This window comes from Cuculus canorus, chromosome 3 (genome assembly GCF_017976375.1).
Source record: "Cuculus canorus isolate bCucCan1 chromosome 3, bCucCan1.pri, whole genome shotgun sequence".
NCBI classification, from domain to species: domain Eukaryota; kingdom Metazoa; phylum Chordata; class Aves; order Cuculiformes; family Cuculidae; genus Cuculus; species Cuculus canorus.
Window position 1 is genome coordinate 61,038,857 of NC_071403.1, and position 21,804 is coordinate 61,060,660.

Below are 21,804 nucleotides of genomic sequence, written 5' to 3' on the forward strand. Positions count from 1 at the left end.
ATTCACAGTCAGCAAAATGAAGGTCCCAGTGTAACCAAAGCATCAAGTTTCCATTCTTCATTTCTAATGCTAAAATTCTGCAGCAAAATATGTTCCTGTTCATAGGGAGTGACTGTTCTTGATGGGGACAAATCTTACATTAAAACACCAGGCAATGGAGCCAGGAAAATGCAGAGGAAGCTGCTGCTGACTTCCTTTACCCACACTGCATGCCTGCTTTCAGCCCTGCACAGCAGTGGGATCAGGAGTGCACCAGTAAGCGGCATCCTGTGTGTTTGTAAAGCTGCCTCACCAGGCTCCACCAAGGTCACACTAGAAAGATTTTTAAGTCTTCACAAAATGAAATGCCACCTCTGCCAGTGCAGTTTGTAATGGGACATCAGGGAAAAAAGCTCCAGTATAACTACAACCACCTCCATGGTCATAGTTGTCATTGCCCCTGAGGGCAGAAACCACAATAAAACCTAGACTGTGAGCAGCAGCACTGTGCCATCCCCTCTTGCTGCATGCCCTGGGCTGGGATGCTGAGATGCTTGGGATGCTGAGATGCTCGGTGCAGGAGCATTGGGATGCTGAGCTGCAGAGCTCAGAGCTCTGGGGCTGCTATGCAGCTTGGATGTTGTACTGGATGCTGGACTGTGGGGATGCTGGGCAGTAGGGCTGAAGGGCTGCAAAACTCCTGGGCTGCAGGGCTGCCGAGTGGTGAGGATGCTGGGATTCAGAAATTTGGGAATGTGGGGCTGGATGCTGGGCTGTGAGACTGCAGGGCTGCAGAACTGCACGTACGGATGCTGGGACGCTAAGCTGGGGGCACTATGAGCCTGCTGGGTGGAAATGCTGGACTGGAGGGCTGCGGGGGTGCTGGGCGGTGGGGCTGCGGTCAGGTCTGCAGGGCTGAAGGGGGGTGGGAGCGGCGGGGATGCGGAGCTGCGAGGATACGGGTGCGGATGCGGGTTGCGGCAGCGGCGGCCGCCCCCTGCTGTCGGTGCTGTCGGTGCTGCCGGGGTTTGCCCGGTGCTCCCTGGAGGAGCATCCCCCGGCTGCACCCCGCGGCTGCGGCACCCCGTTGTGTGGAGGTCTGGCAGTGGGGCTGCCGCCTCTCTCTGCCCTGAACGGCCACCTCCCAGCATGCCTGTCCCCTGCTTTGGGCATAGCAGCAACGTGGTTTTGCGAGGTGTCCTGTTCGGGCTTTATTTCTTTTTGCTTTTTCCCACTATGCCTGGAGCCAGCAACAAAGGAGCCTGCATTTTCTGTGTGAGGTGTCCTGTGGTGCCATCAGGTTACTGATTTATACCATTAGTCACAGTTTAGGGATTGTAGCATTGCACTTTGGGGCTATTTATCCACTAGCTGGAGTCACTCACAGGGCACCCAACCTTGGCATCGTCCTCGTTTTCAGCTTGCTGTGGCCATGTGTCAGGGGGAGCTGTGAGCAGGAATGGTACCTACCACCCTCAGCACCCTTCTTTTCCAAACTACAGGGCATCGCCATTAAGCAGCACAACAAATTTGTGCTTACGGGTAGTTCCTTCCCCTGGGGACCCCTGGATGCTCCCTGGCCACCCATAGGGGCTACATTTTTATTCTCTTGTTCTATACTTTTGCTTCCTACCCAGTGTCAGAAATGTCTTGATAAAAGTAGAACTCATTTGTGCTGTACTCATTTCTTCATCTCCTCTTGGATGAACTGATTAATTACTCACCTGGTTAACTACTTCTTATCAAAACCCCTAAGACAGTACTTGCCCCTAGGACACTGCGTACAGTACAGTGAGTTTTCCAGAGCTGTCCCGTACCACTTGTGCAGTGTTAGCAGCACAGCTAGAGCTCAGGGGACAAGATCCAGTACAGCGTGTTTCTCAGCCCTCACATTTTTCCATGCACCACTTCTGAAGTCTTTTCAAGCAGCTAAAAATTGATGCTTGAACTGCTCAGAAAGAGCAGGAGGACAATGGTTTTTCAACCCAGTTTTAAGTTGCAGACCCAAATATTTTCCAATGGACATACTGGCCATCTGTCATGAATTTAAGGCAACCGACAACAGGGTTGATTTTCTTAGCTCCCTTTGCCCCACAGATAACCCACAGATCGCCTCAGGGCCTGCAGACAATAGGTTGCAAACTGTTGGCGTTGATAGATGAGCTTCCTCCCCGCTCCACAAAGCCTGGAAAAGTGCTTGCTTGTCTCTTTATTTAAACAAATTAAATATTCTAACCCCAAACAATGCTAGAGCTAATAATGGAAACCAGGACTGGTTTAGGATTTGAGTGTCCTGCCTCCTGATCCTTTCCATCCTCACCACTCTGCTCTGGCACCCATTTCTTAGATTTTCATTTAACAACAAAGTGTGCAGATGTGTGGATATGTGTGGTTGTGCAGACTCACAACATTGACCAGAATGTCTGAGGGAGGTGAGGGACAAAAAAATTAAAAAAGGCATCAAGTGCCTCAAATTGTGGCCTTGATGCAGGGTTTGAGCTGGCAAAGTGGAGAATTATGCTCTTTTGCATAAGAGCAACAAGAAAATAAATAACTTTCTGCACCTCCTACTTCTGAGAGGCTCTTCTTCCTCGGCCAACCAGTACTCTCCATTTCAGCTCCCAGAGATGGGAGGTGGTCGTAGGCAGAACTGAACACATAGAGCTGCAGCACCAGCATGAATACAGATGTACAGAAGCAAGGACACAGTGCTGTAGACTCCTGGAGGCAAGTTTGGCTTGTGGCTCCTATACCTGTATGCCAAGGTACTTGTACACAGTGCAGTGCAGACGTGTTCAAACCCTTGCACCACAAAACACTGGAACTATTTTAAGGATGGGAAAGCATCTGGCTAGCAAACAAGCTTTGTGTGTTTGGACAGCTTGATTAAAAATCTTATTACTTCCAGAATATTGGAAGTAATGAAAGTGCCTGGAGTAAAATACCTGATAAGCCTCTCCTCCTCTATAGAGAGGGTAAGTGCTTGTCATTTTCCAATTAGCTCTTGCTCTGAGCAATTATGTTGATCAAATAATTGAATAAGTGACAGGAATGTGAATTCTGGAGACAGTTAATTTCATTCATGTGCCAGTTTATAGCTTGACTTGCGTGAACACATAAAGCAGGTTAATGTGGTTTTTATAACTTTGAAAATACAATTATAATAGTCAAACATGAAGAGTTGTGTGTTGGGTGTGCAGACAGGAAGGTTTCTTCTAGCATATTATAATAATAGCATAATGAGGGTGTTTGTCATTTCTAGCCACCACATAGGCCAGGAAGGACATGTGGCTTGTGTTTGAAAAAGCAAACAAGATTGGTGTCAGCTTTAGCAGTGGGGCATATGGCCCTGACCTGAACGTGGGGAGAGGGGCAACTGAAGCCATACCCTCCTGTTTTATGAGGCATAGTGTATATGCAGCCTCAGGGACTGTCACTGAGGGCTGAACATCCTCCCAGCTCTCCCAGTGCTGGTACATACACCTCTCTCAAACTGAAGCTAAGCATCATTTTTGAGGGAGAACTGGGATTGTGATCCTTTGCATTGGGGTGCAAAAGAGAGAAACTAGGTGTTTCCTACCTGACATGGTCTTACGCAAGCACCAGGGTACTCTGGATTAAAACCCAGTTGAGCGTGCTCAACATTGAGGTACTGGAACAATCCTCAAAAATCTGATCCCAACTTCCATCAAAAGCATGAATTCTGCTTGGGGGTTTTCTTCAAAAATAATAAAATTTTTAAAAAAGAGCTCAGCAGAAAAACAGTTTGTTTTTCTTCTGAAAGCTATCTTTATATTGTCTTAAGTGAATATACCTTTTACCTAAACCCCTATGGCAATCTGGCCTACCCTTCAACAGGAACTAATTAGCAGAGATATACAGTAATAAAAGTAGCACACAGGCATGAGCCATCGCCTCACAGGGAGCATTACCTGGATGTATGCTACACTGACTGCAAGGAGGAAATTTGTGCAATTAATTGCTTCCTGATTAAAGGCATTTGCAGTCTGGCCCTTAAATCTTCAAGGTCTAAAAACATGTACTGAGTTAAGTATGGAATTGTCCAGAGTAGTCAAAAACGTTACCCCAGAAATCAGGATTTGGTGCTGTAATTTTGGTTGGGAATAAATGCATGGCTGTCTAAGCATATTACACCCCAAGTCAAATACATAGGAAGTGCTCCTGAGAAAACTGAAGCACTACAGAAGGTCTTGCATGTGTTTAAAACAGTTTCTAAACCAAATTAGTTGAATCTATAAGATGTTCCTGTGAGGACATGATCTTAGAGGAATTAATTTCACAGAGCATGAGGCGGCAGATCCCCAAACCCCTCAGGATGTCTCATGCTGGAAGGCTATTTAAATGGTAATAAACTTCAGGGGAAAGCAAAAAATGGTGACTGATTACAGGCACACCAGGGAGAGGGGCTATTTGGTGAGAAGATGCCAGGCAGTGGTGCAGGGGCCTTCTGCCTGCTGCTCACATCACTTGTCATCAAGAAAACAAGGTGGGTTTAACCCCACCAGGAAGCAGGGGGTCTATTTTAGGCCAGGTGGAGGGAAATACTGGCTGCAGGAGGTGTTGGGTTTGGGTAAAATGAGGGAGGATGTGGTGTGGCAGGAGGCTGGGACTGCTGTCCCTGGTGCAGGGATGTGGAGCTCAGGCGGGGTCCAGAGCAGTAGCTGAGCTGCCCATCCTGCACACCCTTCTTTAATCATCATAGTTTTCCCAAAGGCATTTCCTCCACCCTAACCCAGTGCCATGTATTGCACCCGGTCAGACAAAGCAACTTTATTTTAGCCTGTCCAATTCTATTATTGCTGCCTCCTGGAAAGTTGCAGTGCTTGTGATTTATGGAGCCTCTTGCTCCTGCTGAAGAAGGGGAAGACTTTGTTTGGGACCACAATTTGTCATAGTAGAGTTAAGCTGTCATAGAAACACACGCTTTGTTTTCTCATGGGCTGCTGTTGCTCTAGTATCGCCCCCCTGTTGCTTCTTTGCCAGTTGGAGGAACATTTTAACATCTAATTAACTTTGCGTATAGGAGTGGGCCTCTCAAATTCAGGAGGGGACACTATGCTATTCAGTGTGTGTTTAAGTGCCCTGTTGGATGGAAGTCAGAGGGACAAAGATTACAGAGCTCTCCTCACAACCCTCCAGATTCCCGTCCTCCCCACGTACGTTGTCATTAGTGAGAACAGGCAGGGAGGTATATGGCCTGAATTATGTCAAAACAGATGCACAGACTGTAATTTAACATGTGGTTTGGCCTCTTTCCTCCACAAAGCCAGTCTGGCACCTCTGCTGGAGAGGTTACATTGCGGAGTGGGAAAACAAACAATCCAGCCAGTTGCTGGGGGGGAAAAGCAGAACAGGAGCTGCTTATCAGAGATTCACATTTTAAGAGGAAAATTAACCAAATCCTGAGGAAGGAAGGATTCTCTGCAGAGCATCAAGTACTCTTCTGACAACGCCATCCTGTAGGAGCTGAGGCTGGGCCCCTTCCTATTGTGAAAGCTGGGTCTGGATTGCTGAAAACGAACAGAACAACAGGAGTCCCCAGGCAGCAGCAGTGCTGTAAAGCTGTAATTAAAAAAAAAACCCAAGCACGCTAGTCTTAACAAATTTGACTGGCACAAATAGTTGTCTATGAATTGTGATTTTAGAAACAGTGGGAATGACTCAAAGCCCAGAGAACCCGAAGCCTGGAAGTGTTTGAGGCAAAGTTTTCCCTTGGCCAAGAGTGAGACTGAGGAGCGTATAAAATTCAGATCTCAGTTTTGCTGAAGTTTGAAGGTGTTTAAATTCACATGCCTCATATCACAAAGGATCTGGCTAACTCTCTCGCACCTTTACTAGAATTTTAATTTTAACTGGATCAGCTCTCTGGGAGGACTAAGAAAGAAGGGTGTGTGTTGGTACAACTAGCTGAAGAGCTGTGTGATTCTTTTTTTTTTTTAAATAACTTGAAATCATCATTAATCCAAGCATCTCCAAGGACTTACCAAGCAGCAGTGAAGTTAATGGTACCTGCTCTTCTCCCTTGTCCACCTCCCTAATACAATACATTCAATAACCGCATACTAACTTATTAACACATCTGAACAAGATTCCCAACAGCTGCAGGGCCAAATTATATTTTGGCTAATCTTCATCGATGCCTCAGAGTCCAGCTCCTGCTATGACATGAAAAGATTAATATCTCAGCTTTCATACATGCTTTTAGATCTCGTCTTGATCTATGAGAACAAATTGAATGCAATTAAATCTTGCAAATACCAGTGAATGCCTGTTTTCCCTGTGCCCAGGTGATGCTCACCAATGCAGAGATCTTGTGGGACCTCCACTGGTAACCATGTGCCATCACAGCTCTCTTCAAGCAATCTGGGGAGCAAGTTTTCTCCACCCACCCATATAATCTTCTGCTTGGGTGACAACTGCGATGTTCAGGCCATCAAAAGGAATACAGCTGTGATCCAGCCACCAGGCCTCTTGCTAGTACTTTCTCTTTGCTGTGTCTAACAGAGCACATCTGTAGCAGAAAATCTAGCTTAGCCTGTAACCCTAAAGATGAAAATTGTATTACAGGGCACGTTGTAGCTGCTGAAGTTGTATTGGTAAGACTTCCTAAATACTCAAGAGGCATAAATAAAGGACAAAAATCAATTTTCACAGAAAGGGTATACTGCATAAAACCAGGAAATGTTCTTTCCACAATTGTTAGTGTTTCTCCAGTACCGTTCAGATTTAGCAGGGATTGAATGTGTATCACAACCCTTAAAAGTCTGAGGAAAAGTACACATCTACAGGTTATGCTCACAAAGCTCTTTGACATATAAGCCCCTTTCTGGATATGATTTTCTTCAGAGAAAACGCACTGGGAGTTTGCAGAACAGTCCAATTAATACGAAAGAGTAGTGCAGCAAAAGTAGAGTGTGTAAGTCATGAAGATCAGTGGTGGAGACTTTTTGCATTATTGTCCATTATTGGAGTGCAAAGCTACATTATGGGTGAGTGCTCACTGGAATTTCAGTCCAATACTGAAACAAAATTACAAGTGGTTACACAAGCTGGTCCTTGAGAAGTCATTTAGCTAAACATCCTAGGAGAGAGCTGACAAGCAAACTTTTCACATCCCAGCAGAGGCCTGCAGTCTATCAAGTGTGTCTCAGGCAGAAAAGCCACATGTTGGTATATCATACTTGTAGAAAAAGTAGCAAGTTGAGATCCTGTGCAGGATGCTTGCCAATGGTATAGAAACACAGCAAGAAAAGAAATAATGAAGAATTAACAGCTCAAGAATGAGAAAATGCAGAAGCACAATCAAGGGAGGAAAAAGCTTACCCAAACGTCTGAATTGTTTGGTGCAACATCTCCATTCCCCAGCATGCTCCAAAAACATCCCAAGCCATGCTGTGAGCTAGCACAGATTTAATGCCTGTACTTGGTCACCGCGTACTGAGGTTTCAATGGACAAAGCTCCACCTAGTGAGGAAGTGGACAGTATTGCACATTCAGCACTCAAGTACGAGGGGATTCCAGTGACAAAATAATCTCTGGAAGGTAACAAACCCTACACCATTATGCTGTCATGGTGTTCATAAGGCCTCACACGTCTACCCCAAATCCCATGAAACTGGAGTATAGCCTCTCCTCACTGAGAAACATTTTATTCCAATTTCATGGTATTAAACCACACACTGACTTTGTAAGAATGTAATGGAAATTACATCAATTGGCTCTCATCACCTGGCTGCCTCTTACATCCCTTTCATAAATGACCAACCTGAAGATCTTGGACTTCACTGGAAATTTATTAGTGGACTTGAACTTTGAACCAACATCCCCTTTCTGATGATGTAATAAAAACAGAGATACATCACCAGTGCTGTATGTCCAAAAGTTTTAATACATGATCCTCACTGTTCAGAAAAGTTATTGCATTAAATCTAATACATAAATTCATCTGATTTTTTCTTAAAAAAAAAAAATCTTCATTTTACACATCATGATTGTGTCACAGTAGCTAAAGGAAACCAGATTTTATATGCAATTGTCTCAAAAAAAAAAAAAAAGTAAAAATGACTACTTCTTCCCCAAATCAACAAAGCTGCAATTGTATTGCCCAGTAGCTACTGCAAATCGCAACTTGAACACCACTATCCGCACAAGAGTACAGCTCAGGAAAAGTGCCATTCCAAATTACCATCTATGGATTTATTAAAGCATGACTCTCAGCCTAAGTTCACTTGTTCTGATAACTGAATTAACGCACAAACCGTGTTTAATTTGACACCATTTTCCTTAAGTTACCGTTTTTCTTTTATTATGACTTGAATAGAGGCACAAAATATCAATGCTAACTACAGCAGCTCATACAAGTCTGCACGCATCTCAATTGTGATAAACACACATCATGGTATTTTTGATCACCCAAACAAAAGGCTAAATTCCCCAATCCATTAAAACCAACATCCATGTAAACCCACTACTCTATGGATGACAGTAGAGACAAAGTCAGTAGGGCCTCTGTGCCTATAAATTGATGAAGGGAGCAGTGACAGAGGCATAACAGAGCACGTGGCAGGGTTACATCCTACAGTTCAACCTCTGATTAGGATAAGATGTGCCACACTAGCTTGCAACAGAAGCACAAACAGGGTCTCCTCCTATCTAATTTTATGCCAGAGCTGGGAATCATGAGACTACAGTTCAGCTCCTTACATAAAATCCTCACATATCACAATAATTAAGAGTCTTAAGCTGCAACTCTAGAGTTTACCCTTTTCTTGCACAGACCAAAAAAAAAAAATAAAAAAAAAGGCTCATCTGTATTTATCCTGCTTTCTTCTGCTGTAAAGAAAACAATAAAATATACCTGTCTTCAGAGAAAACAAGCCCTCCCTTCTCCCTCTCCTCCAAAACACCTGTCATCGTTCAGAGCTCTCACTTATAATCCACTTGAAAGTATTTTCCAGATTAAGTAAGGCCAGGTTGCAATCTTTGCCCACTTTAAACAAATGACAGAGAATATATTACTTCAACATACTTTCCTAGGTTCTGGTATTAAAAATAGTTTGCTAGGAAAATAACATCTGTGTGGCCCTCTCTTGGACATAACATGTTCACACAAGTTCTAACTGTCCCTGCACCTTGAAATAAAACTATAATTATTTCAATGGTTTTGAATCAGTTTTAGCTAAGAGAATTAAGTTACTTTTTAAAACCATTTTTGTACATTTTTGTTTCTGTGATTTGCTAGCAAAAGGCCCGAACGCTGGAGAAAGCAAGTGAGCAGAGACAGTAGGACACTTTGCAAAATGTGATGTTCCAAAGAACAAGAGAAGGAAAACCAGGCACAAAAGTGAAAACAGCATTGAACCAGCACTGTGAAAACAGAGAGAAATGAAGAAGCTCCAGTGTAAGCAATTATGCAGAATGTTTTACTAGCGATATCTTTTGTTTGTTCAGGAAGTCAGGAGGCATTCACTACCATGATACAAATTGCTAAAGCTTTCATGTGAAAGTGCAAGAGGAATGGGATACTCAATTATTCTTCCAGCTTGCAAGCCTTATTAAGAATCTAATAAAAGGTTACTTAGCTGTAACATGGTTTTCTCATAACTAAGAAAATCTGCACTAAAGGGGAAGAAGTGTACACAGTGTAGAAGATGATGCTAACAACTGTTTGCAGCCAACCTTTACACAAGACTTGGCTTATTTTATTTTCAGAGGCACACACTGAACGAGATAGCCAACACCATTCAATCCAAACATACAAGCATTTGCCTAAACTTCCTCCATCTACATTATAGGGTTCCCAACCAAATACAGTCCTTGTGTTTTCTGCAAAAAAGATAGTTCTTCTTGGTTATTGCCATGCTACAGTAAATGATACTAATATTCACAGGAAAGAGAGTGTATTTTGAAGATCACATTGTTTACGGGAAGCCTCAAACCCACTCTCTTCATTCTGTGCTGCTTCTGTACAGCAAAATTAGCATTCTGTTTCCTGCAAAAGAAACAGTGCCTTCAGACTGTCCCTCTGCCCTGCACAAATCAAAAGCATTTATGCCTCTTCACTGTGTTTTCTTCCAGTAGGTAATGCTCCATAATGCATTTATGACAGCACCTCAAGCAAAAGTACACACTTCATCAAACAGATTTGACCCCAATGAAGCCCATGAGAAAACAAGGAAGGGCAACACAAAGGGGAAGGGAAGAGTTATTCTCACTTCTCTGAAAGGAACAAATGTTTCTGACAGCAGCAGGTTTGTTTTCAGAGAGCTGTAATTAAAACCCACAGGACAGCTTATGAAATAGAAGCAGCCTCTTCACACAAACACAAAAAGCCTGTAAAAAAACCCTTTTTTTTATTTAGGTCTGCCTCTGAAATGAATGAAGAGAATTTGAAAGCTGGAGAAACTGAAGAGTCTGCACTGCTACAAACAAATCAGTCTGTGCAAATTCATGCTGTTTATCTGCAGCGCTGAGTCACACCTGGATGGTGGATGTGCCTCACTGAATAGCACACCCTGGGAGTGTTCCAGCACTCCTTCTTCTACCAGAATGCTGCCTTAAAAAAGAATTCTTACAGTGACATGATGAGAACTGATTTTTTCCTGCCACATGGTGTACATATATTTAAGACTTCCACAAACATTTTGCCAAAAATGGTATATTATAGTATTTCCCAAGTCACAAACACTACATAACCCACTCTTATATCGGATATGCTGTGACCTCAACCTTTTTCCTCGCTCCGCTACCCCCTGTCCACCAAGAATGGCATTGCATCCTTGCAGTCTTCAGCTTCTGGAGTGCAGCAGTTAGACTTCTGTATTTTTCAGGGACTCAAAAAAATCATTTAGTTCATATAGTCAATGGACAACATTTTCAGTAAGTGCTTTCATACTCTGTTCATAATAACAGTGAGGTCACTTCACACCACAGAGGTGGTACTTTCCGGATTAACACGCATCAATCTTGAAGCATTTCTCAGATCCTGTAGCTGCTTGGCTGGCTTTCCAACTCCTTCCTCAAATCTTTTTTCCACAACAGGAAGGACAGTTTCATACAGGAAGGATGCATTCTGCCTAATGAATGCTTTTTTCTCAGGCTCCTGTTCACACCGTAAACTGTAATCAACATGCTGGACAGCCACCAGGATGATTTCCACGAGACTCTCCAGAAGAACCATATGTAGCTCTGGAAAGTAAAGCTTTAACGCTTCCTCCAAGAAGGCCATTGTCTGCTTAGTGAAAGCTACTACAGTATAGCTAAGGTTGACCCAGCAGTCATCCCCTGTATATTGGTCAAAATTGCCCACCCCGCAGCTCCTCATTTCCTCCCTGAGTTTTCCCAGTGCCTCTGGAGTCATTAGGTTCATCCTTCTCCACATTTCCTCAGAGTTGCGGTGTTTGGTGGCCTCGATGATGATATCCTTGTAGCTCTGTAAAGCACCTTTGATATCCTTTACCAGAAGGGCATGGATGATGAAGGTGAGATCCAGTCCAATCTCACTAAGCTGCTTGCAGTGCTCTTTAGCTACCTTGAGTATAAGGGAAAAGCAAAGGGTGTTACCAGGACCCTTTTACAACTTTATAGCTTAAACATTTACAAAATTTATGATTCTCAGAAAACAAAGAAGCATTAATCATACTTTGTTTATTTCTCCTACTTTAAGAAATTGCTTATGAATGAGAAATTAATAACTGAAAGGTAAACTCTGTCTGTAAAAAAATACTCTGAACAATCACACTAGAAGCCTCTCTCCCACTCTTATTTTTCCTATCAGCACCTAAAAGACACCATAGCCTAAGAAAGTTAAGACTTGGAAAAAATTATGGAAATGTTGTCCAGGACAGACTTGGAAAACAAAAAGTCTTGAAATACACATCAATCAGATGAAGTTTACGCAAACTGTAGGACCTCTTACTGGTTAAGGGCAAAATAAGAATCAACGTATTTTGCTTTCATAAATAAAGGCAGGGTTTTTCTTGCTGTCCATTTTTGTCCTAATACTTTCGTCCTTTAAACTAAAAACCTGTTTCCTCTGTTAAAAAACTCCAATCAAACCCCAAATGAATATTAATGTGCAGAAAATCTCCCTGGAGGCCCATTCAACAATTAAACTAGGATAAGAAAAGAGGATTTACAGGCTTTACAGCCTTTGTTTTGGCTATCAAGTCATACCACCCTCTTTGGACCCTCTTACCTTGACACATTCCGCCGCAGTTGACAAGCTTTCTTTACTATCAAATACTTGCTTACTGAAGGCATCTACAAACATCTTCATAGAAGAGCGGGCCCAGACTACGAAGGCTGAGTAGCAGCCACTGTTGCCAGCAAAGTCAGTCTCAAACTCTCTCGCCGTCTCTAGAAGACTGGTGAAGAAGACATGGCAGAGCTTATGGATGTAGAGTAGTGTGGCACCCTCGATGCGCAGCTGTCGGATGGCTGTCTGCACAGCAGCGGCTCGGTTCTTCAAGAACAGCTCACACGCCTTGGTGGACTGGCCCAAGCGAATGAGCTGGGACACAGCTCGGCGGGTGGCCCGTGGCCCTCCCCGCAGCGAACGGTCTGGAGACAGCTCAAACACCAGCACATCCGTAAGCTGCCGAACCCTCTCATCCACCTTGGCCCGCAGTTCCTTCACGGGCTGGCTCACAGGCTTGTCCCCCAGGTACTCGTTGAGTTTGTCCAACAGGTCCACCGCCCCCTCAAAGTCTCGCTGAGCGATGCAGACATCCAGGTCCTCAGGCAGCTCCTGGATCCACTCAAGTGAGAGGTCGACCACCTCCTCCTCAGCAGAGGGCTCTTCCTCCTCCTCTTCCTCCTCGAAGGGGTTGGTGGATTCAGAGGGTGTCGGGGTAGGCCGAGGCAGGGCCTCCTGCTCCAGGCGTCGCTTCTCACTGAGGACCCTGTTGCGCTTGGTCTCCTCCAGCACCTCCAGCCACTCCTTTTTGATCTTGGCGTTCTCAGCCTGGAAGATACGGCTCTCGGGGAACATGAGCAGCTTGAACATGTCCTTCATGGGTGGGTTGTCCTTGACATTGACCACGGCCAGCCCGTCCAGGGGGTAGAGGGCATCGTAGCGATAGGCTCCACGGCGGTTGGGCAAGGCGGTGGCGATGAGCAGGCAGTCATTCATGAGGAAGGCGTGCACCCTCTGGATCTGCGCCATGTGGTCGGCGTCGTACTCCACCAGGTCCCCGTTGTACACCAGGTACTTGCCGGGGCTCTCAGGCAGGAGGTCGCGGCAGCCCTCCACCTTCTCCAGGAGGGTGGTGAGGGTGCGCTGCCGCCCTTCCTCGCTGGCGGCCGCCTCTTTGGCTGACAGGGACAGGAAGGGGTCGGCGGCGGCGGCGCGGCGGGCGCCCAGCGCGGGGTCGTCGCGGTCAGCCTGGAGGAGCAAGGCCTGGGTGACAGCCTCCATGATACCCTTCTGCTCGGTGAGGATGTGGCTGAGCTGGTACATCTCGCTCTCCAGGTAGCTGATCTCCCGCGCCGTCTCGATAAACTGACGGTAGTTCTGGTACACGTTGCGCTTCAGGCTCTGCGCCGTCTCCTCGCTCAGCGCCTGGATGCGCTGCCGGTGCTCCTGCAGGTCCCGGTCACCGTCCGACTGCTGCGACAGCTGCTTCACGTACTCGCCCGCCGCGAAGCCCCCCGACTCCAGCTGCCGCCGCAGCCGGCTCCCACCGCCTTCGCCCAGCGCCAGCGCCATCGCCGCGGCCGCGCCCCCGTCCGCCCCGCTCTGCCTGCCCGGTGCCCGCCCCGCTGCCGCCGCCTGGGACACGGCCACTACGCCTGCGCACAGCGAGACGTACGCCGCCTACGGAGAGGGGGAAAGGCGCTGCACTTACGTACAGCGGGACGTACGGCACCTACGTACAGCGCGAAGGACGCTGCACCTGCGCACAGCGGGACTTACGCCGCCTGCGTACGGGGTTAGGGCGTTGCGCCTGCGCACAGGGGGAAGGCCGCTGCACTTACGTACAGCGGGGCGTATGCCGCCTGTGTACAGGGGGGAGGGCGCTGCGCACAGCGGAACGTACGGCACTTGCGCAGAAGGAGGTGTACGCCGCCTGCGTACAGCGGTACAGGCGCTGCACCTGCGTACAGCCCCGTCTCTCTAGCCGCGCCATAGACCAACCGCCCGGGGTAGTGCTGGGCAGGAGGGGGGCGGGGCTTAGAAGGCGTTCGGCGCATGCGTAATAGGAGGGAGGCGGTGCTGCGGCTGCGTTCGCGGCTCAGTGCGCGTGCGCTACGTGGTTGGCGCGCGGTAGCGGAGGCTGAGAGGGGATGATGAAGGGGGAGGAGGAGGAGGGCGACTTTGTGCTGGCCTTGCAGCTCCAGGAGCTGTGGGAAGCGGAAGATAAAGAGGCGGCGGCGTGTCCCGAGGCCTCGCCCGATCCCTCGCCTCTCCGCCCGCTGTCGGTGGTGGACGAAGCGTGGGAGCTGCTGGACCCCAGCCCCGACGTGCACGGGCTCTTCGTGCAGTTCAACGAGGCGCTCTTCTGGGGGCGGCTGGCGGCCGTGGAGGTGTCGTGGAGCCCGCGCATGACCCTGTACGGCATCGCGGGAGGCCGGGGTGTGGGGGCACCCCCGGGTCTGAGGAGCTGCGAGCGCTGCGAGCGGGGCCGGCCGTGTGTCACGGCTCGGGGAGGGGGCTGGGAGCCCTCAGATGAGCCCCAGCCCAGCGCCTCGCTCCGGGGAGGGGAGGGAAAGCTGTCGTTTCCTCAGCGACGTGGTTTAGTGGCGGATAGGAATGGTTGGACTCGATGATCTAAGAGGTCTTTTTCAACCTAGTGTTTCTATGATTTGTCACCTGCCTGTGGCCTCGTAGACGCGATGTGCTAGTGCCACAGCTTCCCTTATGGATAATACTTGAGGGTCCTGCTTTTCTAACACAGGTTATGCCCCACAGTGTGGGTCGGTCACTGGCGATGTCTATTTTGCCCTTTATTTGGCAGCCATAAATGGCTTTTCCCATAGTGCAGACAAAAAGTGTGATAAATAACTTGGTCTTAAAGCCTGTATAGTAATACAAGAAGGTGCTTTATTGCTGTTATTTTTCACATTCTCAATCTTTCTGATAGTTTTACAGCGTGACAGAAAGGCAAGTATGAAATTATTATAGTATACTAAGAAGACAGGGTAGGCTAGGAAGGGAAATTACTAAAAATATGGAATTAAAAAAGAAGAATCTTTGAAGTGCAGGCTGCAGTTCTGCAGTATATCAGCTGAGGTAACCATGGGCTGCTGGAGTCCTGCCCTCTCCTGTAGTTTGCTAGTTGCGATACTTTAGACACTTGAAAGTACTTGGATGCTAAACTTGTAAAGGACTTACTCAATAACAAACAAAAAAAAAGAAAGTGTTTTCTGCTGGATTACTGTGCTTAAGTGATGGTACATAAAAGTTTGGTAAGAGTGAAAAGTTACAGGGGGGAGGAGGAGGGATGAAAATACAGAAACAAGCAGTTGGAAACTGAATCTCCAGCCTCTGCTTTTGCAACAGTCCATTGTGATTTTAATAGCTAGCTTTGAATTAAGTGATTGCAAGAGATCTAATAAATTATCATTTCACTTTTGCTACTTTACTCTCAGTTTATTCTAAGGAACATGGGATTTGGGGTTTTTCCATCTTGATTCACGATACTGAGATTTTCCAAGTAACTATTAAAAGCATTTTTTCATGTTCTGAGTTACCTAGCCTGTGTTGGAAGGAGCCAGCATTTTAACTCCAATTCTCAATTTTCTTCATGTACTACAGAATCAAGGAGCTTTTCATATTTTCTTTCTGTGTTTCTTTCAGTTGTGCTGGAGTGTGTAAATATGAAGGAAAAGGTGGAATGTGTTCCATTCGTCTAAGTGAGCCACTGCTAAAGTTAAGACCAAGGAAGGATCTCGTTGAGGTAGTTGAAGATTACTCATAAATTTGCACATGAAATGTGTTGTGCCTCCCCGTGACCCCGTACACAAATTTCACATTTTGTAGTGGAATTCTTATTTACAGTGACTTCTAGATCATAAAATAGTGTTATTGCTACGTTTGTGTTGATTAAGTGAGCAACATGATGGTAATATTTCAGTTTTATATTTCTAAATGAGCAAACCAAAGTAGGAACCTAAAGTCACTTTTTTTATTTTACTTGAGTTTATAAAGGAAAAAAAAAACCAAGTTTTTTTTTTACTCTTGAATTATCCTCTAATATTAAAAAATTGGACTGAAGACACGAACAGAAGGTGGCTGTAGTTTCATCTTTAGGCCAAAAGGCCAACAGGAGAAAATAAAGATATAGAATATGACTGTAAACCTAACTTTGTGTTGCTTCTTGTGCCTCTGTCAGGGCTGCTTCTCCGCATCAGCTTGACATTCAGATTTGCTTAATGAACAGGAATGCTGCAGAGTTTCAACCTTCTCAGAACTGTTTCTTTCTTTGGTTGTAGAGGGCATGACCTCTTTAAAGAGTTGACTTAAGTTTGAGGATTATTTCTCCTGTTTGGAATGTCACTTACTATAGTAAGATTCTCCAGCATGTTTTGGCATTGTGGGAATAGGAGTAATTTGATTAGACAGATGGAACAATTATTACATTTTTACAACCCTGACTGAAGGTGTGAATGCATGAAAATAATATCAGTACCAAGATAATGTAAAGGAGTAAAGTAAGTCCAGCTTAATTTTGAAAATGTGTAATGCTTTTCATTAAATAGCTGATGTTTTGTGTTGTTTCAGACACTGTTGCATGAAATGATCCATGCCCTGCTTTTTGTTACTAATAATGACAAAGATCGTGAATCTCATGGACCAGAGTTCTGCAAACATATGCGTCGCATTAATCGTTTGACTGGAGCCAATGTCACAGTAAGTGTAATCCACTGAACACAATTTAATAGATGATTTTTTCCTTATTTGTTTTTTCAGTATGCCTGCCGTGGTATGAGTAATAAACTTGTTCTTTGTTAGACACACCACAGTTTGCCCCAATACAGATTTGCATCCCAGTATGTGCCAATTCCATAGTTATTTTGTGGAGGAAGACGTGGCAAGTTGTTAGTCATATACTTATTTTTCTTTAAACTTTTGTTTTGAACTTGAAAAAATTTAACGCTAACAGGGACAGAATAGCTCCGTGTTCAGAATAATATTTGGGGAAAAGCAGTCTGTCTTATTGAAGATTTATAACAGTAAAGGCTCATTGGTTCATGATATTTAAAATTCACGTGTCTAATAAAATCAATTAAGGTAATAGCTGGAGGGAGAATACAATACTGGTGTTGTTTACAATGTATTCTAAACAGTATGTGATTTAGTATGAAATTGTAGATAGATCTTCAAAGTGATGTTATTGCAGTTCAAGCAAGATAGCAGTATTTCCACACATCCTGTCTTTTTTTTAAGGCTTTGTTTAATGGTAGCTAAATGTTGGTCAAACTTTACCTGGGTTCAGCTTTTTTAACTGGTAATGCAAAAACCACACCAGTAGTGGAATGAATGAAATGGTAATATATTTTTAAAAAATATTATAGAGCTAGTGATATAAAATTAGAAACTTTCTGAATGACTGCTTTTTGTTTGTTTGTTTGTTTTTAAAAAAACCCTAGATCTATCATTCTTTCCATGATGAGGTGGATTCGTACCGCCAGCACTGGTGGCGATGTAGTGGCCCCTGTCAATATAGAAAACCTTACTTTGGCTATGTGAAACGTTCAATGAATAGAGCACCCTCTGCACGAGACTTTTGGTGGGCTGAGCATCAAGAGAAGTGTGGTGGTACATTCACAAAAGTTAAGGAGCCAGAGAAATTCTCTGAGAAATCCAAGGAGAAGACTCAGCCAGCAAAACTTCTGAATTCCAAGTCAACTAACAAAGGTATTTAAAATAACTCTTTTTATCTTTTCCAAGCTGTTTTTCTCCAAACAGTCCCTTGAACAAAATACAGATCAACCACTACATGACTGTTTAGGTATTACTGTTATGTAGCAAAGAACATGGCCCATTTTATTTTTGCATTTCTAGGCTCTTTCTCAATTTAATTGTTTGCAAGAGGTTTAATTTGTTACGTTGTTTTCAAGCAGCAGATCTTTTGGGCGGAGCACATGAAATACTAAGCCCATGATTTTATATGTGGAAAAGTTACTACCTTTTCTTACTTTTTTCTCTTCTTATTTTGCAGGCAAGACACAAATACACGATACGCAAAACTTGATACCATTTAGTGGAATGGGATATAGGCTTGGAGAAGGAGATAGTGGACCCTCAGGAAAAAGCACAAATTCCAGCAGCGGTGTTAGAAACAGTGAAACACCTGGTTCACAGCATCGTTCAGCAGTAAAGACAATACCAATCCCTAAAAATGAGATAAAATTTGAAAAATCACCCCGTAGCGGCATGTTCTTTCCCCTTTATACTGATGATGCCAGTAAGAAAATCAACTTGGCTTCAAAGCGCGAGTTCCCTAAACTCTCTGTTGCTAATACAAAAGCTTACAAGAATGTTAGTGGATCACCAGTTAAAATTGCTCGTGTTACGGAAGAAGAGTCAAAGCAAGGTTCTGCGAATGGCAAGAGAGTTTCACCGCTTTATAACACGCCACCAAAACAAGTATGTTTTGAACAGACAACAGCAGCTCGGGTTGCCTCTGAGAAAAAAAGCTCTGAGTGTACTAACACACTTCAGCAATGGCCAAAAATGGAAGACAAAACTGCCTTTGAAAACTATTTCATTAAAAAAGGGAGTACTGATGTCACTTCAAGTATAAATACACCTATGAAAACCAAAGCTGAATCTGCAGTGTCGTCTGCAAGTTCCAGCACTGCTGTTAGGCAGGATAAAAAAGTCAGTTGCCCTGTTTGCCAGACTGAGGTTTTGGAGTCAAAAATAAATGAACACCTTGATTCTTGTCTTGCATAAAACCTTTCAGAAAGCTGTCTCAACCAGGTAAACCAGGGCTGAAAGTGTTGCTTGAAAACTACTTTGCTCAGGGTTTGCTTAGCTGTGGTTACTTCCTTGTGTGCCTGTTCTGAACTGGAATTTAAACTGCTGTCAGCATGCTGAATAACAAGTTTTGCGGAGCTGCTCATCAGCACTGACTAGGAAGCTAGCTGCTACTTAACACTTGAAGGAATCTAGTGCTCATGTTTTAGTAGGTGGATGTTTGGGCCGGCGTTCTTCCTGCAGAGTTTGGGTAATAAAAGAGGAGGCGGATACTCGCTGAACTGTGTGTTTTCAGGGCAGTTTTTAAAATTAATATTTTTTTCATCCTCCTAATTTATCTTTGTTCTTAAGCCCCCTTTGTGGTATTTTTTTTTTTGAAGTATTTTTGGCCACTCTTAAAGTTAACCACCTATAACAGGTAATAGTTTTTCTGGTTTTAAATGGCACATATTTTTAGAATAGTAAATACTTCGCATAAGCCACAGTTACACTCTTAGGTCATGCTTTTTGAAAGGATAGATGAGAGTAAGAATCTCGAATATGGGGTTTTGTTAAAGATGGGAGAGGCACGGGCATCAACAGTGTAGCACGGAGGTTAAACCTTTAGGTTTAATGGGTGAATTGTAGCAGGAAAAGAGGAAATCCAGAAGGGCAATGAAGAAGCTAGGAAATCAAGCAGAAGTCAGTGTGGTACATGAGAAGGCCCTACAATTAAGGACTTCATTAAAAAACAATTGGTTTGAGGATTTTGTTTTCAAGAGGGTTTTAAAAGTTACCTATGCTATTAAAAGTTGGAGTGGGCAAATGGAAGTTAATGAATGTCTGTCTTATGTGTCCTTTTGGTCCAGGATCCCAGCTAGACTCTCCACTCGCTTTTTCTGATGACTTGCACAAACTCTGTGTTTAAACTTCCCTACTGCTTAGGATATAGGCATTATCTGGATGAAGAATATTGGTAATAATGCTGCTAAAGACTGTTCCTGGCCGTATAACAAAAGCCTTCATGGTTTTACAGTTTTCAGTTCAACTTATAGTGCTTTACACACCGAAGTAGCATTAAATTGGCATTAGCTGACAGCCTTTGTTTTGCTTCTTCTGGAAGCCCACCAGCTTGGTAGTTTGTATTCAACAAGCCAGTCAGGTACTAAAACCATTGTGCTTTGAAAAGTTGTGAATGCTAAACATGTTTTCTATATAAATTTGCCATATAAACTTTCTGATATGTTAACAGTTCTCTTGCTGCACTGAGAGAATTTAAGTGGTTAAACAGTTAACAGCTTGATTCCTTACTTGTAAAACTGATTAGAAATATTTTTATTGGAAAAAAAAATGCCGTTACATATATTGTTGCTACAACTTCAGCTGGCTATATTAGCCTCGGATGCACGTATGTTTTCCTTTATATCATGAATCACTTGCTGCTCCCTTTTGAAATTGGGAAATAAACTGATGTGCAATGGAATTTGGCAAATGATACCCTTACTCTTTTAAACATTGGTGTATTGTTTTAAATACTGACACTACAGATATTAAATGCAACTTGTATTGTTCTTGCATATTCTGAATAAACTGATACTGAATTTTAAATTTGCCATAAGGTCTCCCTGGAGCCTTCTCTTCTCCAGGCTGAACAATCCCAGCTCTCTCAGCCTGTCCTTGTAGGGGAGGTGCTCCAGTCCTCTGATCTTTGTGGTCTTTCTCTGGACTCACTCCAACAGGTCCATGTCCTTCCTGTGCTGAGTGCTCCAGAACTGAACAGAGGGCTCCAGGTGAGGTCTCAGGAGAGCAGAGCAGAGGGGCAGAATAACCTCTCTCACCCTGCTGGTTACACTCCTGATGCAGCCCAGGGTACAGTTGGCTTTCTGGGCTATGAGCACACATTGCTGGCTCATGTTAAGTTTCTTGTCCATCAGCAGCCCCAAGTCCTTCTCAGGGCTACTCTCGATCCATTCTCTGCTCAGCCTGTAATTAATTGCGCTTGGGATATGCATTACATGCTTGGGTTTCACGTGGTAGGTGTGGTCATCTTGCATTACACACCCATTGGCTTACTTGTATATCTAGTAACAATCTGCTTGAATGGATCCTTTCTGTATTAACACTTTTCCCTCTTAAATTTCCCTGTAAAAACAGGTGTCAGTGAATATAAGTGGAATCACCCTCTTTCCTTCTCCATCACATTTTTAGTACAGTTTCACTTATGTTACTTTTCTGTATAAAACTTTACAAATATTGATTTTAAAATTTGGTTTGACATATTAGTTTTCCCTACTTCCTTCTTAAAACTGCAGTATCTGTCAGTGTTCCCAGTGAAACTTGACATCTATGAGGACAGTGCTACTCTGATGTATTTGTACTGTTGTATGTTTTTTAGGATGAGGACTAGATTCATATCAGGAAGAGTCTTTCACATCATGAAGCTTTTTTTTTAAGAGATGTCACCCTTACTCGTGTTCCCATCAGTTTCCTGGCTTGTCTTTCCCACAGCAACTGGTAAAAGATTGCTTCAGGAAGGGAGCAATGTGGATATTAAATACATTTTCTTTTTTTTGATGTCTTCTTTTACCTTAACTTAGTTTGGAAACAAATAGAAAACAAATGTGGGAATTGGCCTGTAGAATTCAGTGAGTAGTGTAGCCTGTCAGGAGCTGGGGAGGGAACTTAAGCTGTAGGCAAGTCCTGTCTCAGATATACAAGTGTCCTAAAATAGATCTGTTTTCAAAACAATCGAGCAGTTATGGACCAGCTCTGGAAAAACATCACCTCTGCCCATGCATGGTTGTACAATGAAGTATTATGATGCCAAGATCTCTTTTATAAAAGCTGACAAAGGGCTGAGTGGATAGGCTTTGCAGTTGCTACCTATTGTAGGCTATTAT

At 44.2% G+C, this 21,804-nt stretch overlaps 2 protein-coding genes across 2 annotated transcripts; one reads left to right on the forward strand and one right to left on the reverse strand.

Moving 5' to 3' along the window:
• Positions 1 to 9,314: 9,314 nt before the first annotated feature.
• Positions 9,315 to 13,919, reverse strand: EXOC8 (exocyst complex component 8). Its single transcript, XM_009562121.2, has 2 exons — positions 12,197 to 13,919; positions 9,315 to 11,530 (listed from the first exon to the last, which is right to left on the reverse strand). Exons 1-2 carry the CDS (start codon positions 13,706 to 13,708, stop codon positions 10,922 to 10,924), a joined length of 2,121 nt encoding a protein of 706 aa, XP_009560416.2. The 5' UTR covers positions 13,709 to 13,919; the 3' UTR covers positions 9,315 to 10,921.
• A 312-nt stretch (positions 13,920 to 14,231) lies between these two features.
• On the forward strand, positions 14,232 to 21,804 carry SPRTN (SprT-like N-terminal domain). The gene is made up of 5 exons (XM_054062974.1): positions 14,232 to 14,552; positions 15,800 to 15,899; positions 16,724 to 16,852; positions 17,593 to 17,860; positions 18,165 to 21,804. Exons 1-5 carry the CDS (start codon positions 14,287 to 14,289, stop codon positions 18,899 to 18,901), a joined length of 1,500 nt encoding a protein of 499 aa, XP_053918949.1. The 5' UTR covers positions 14,232 to 14,286; the 3' UTR covers positions 18,902 to 21,804.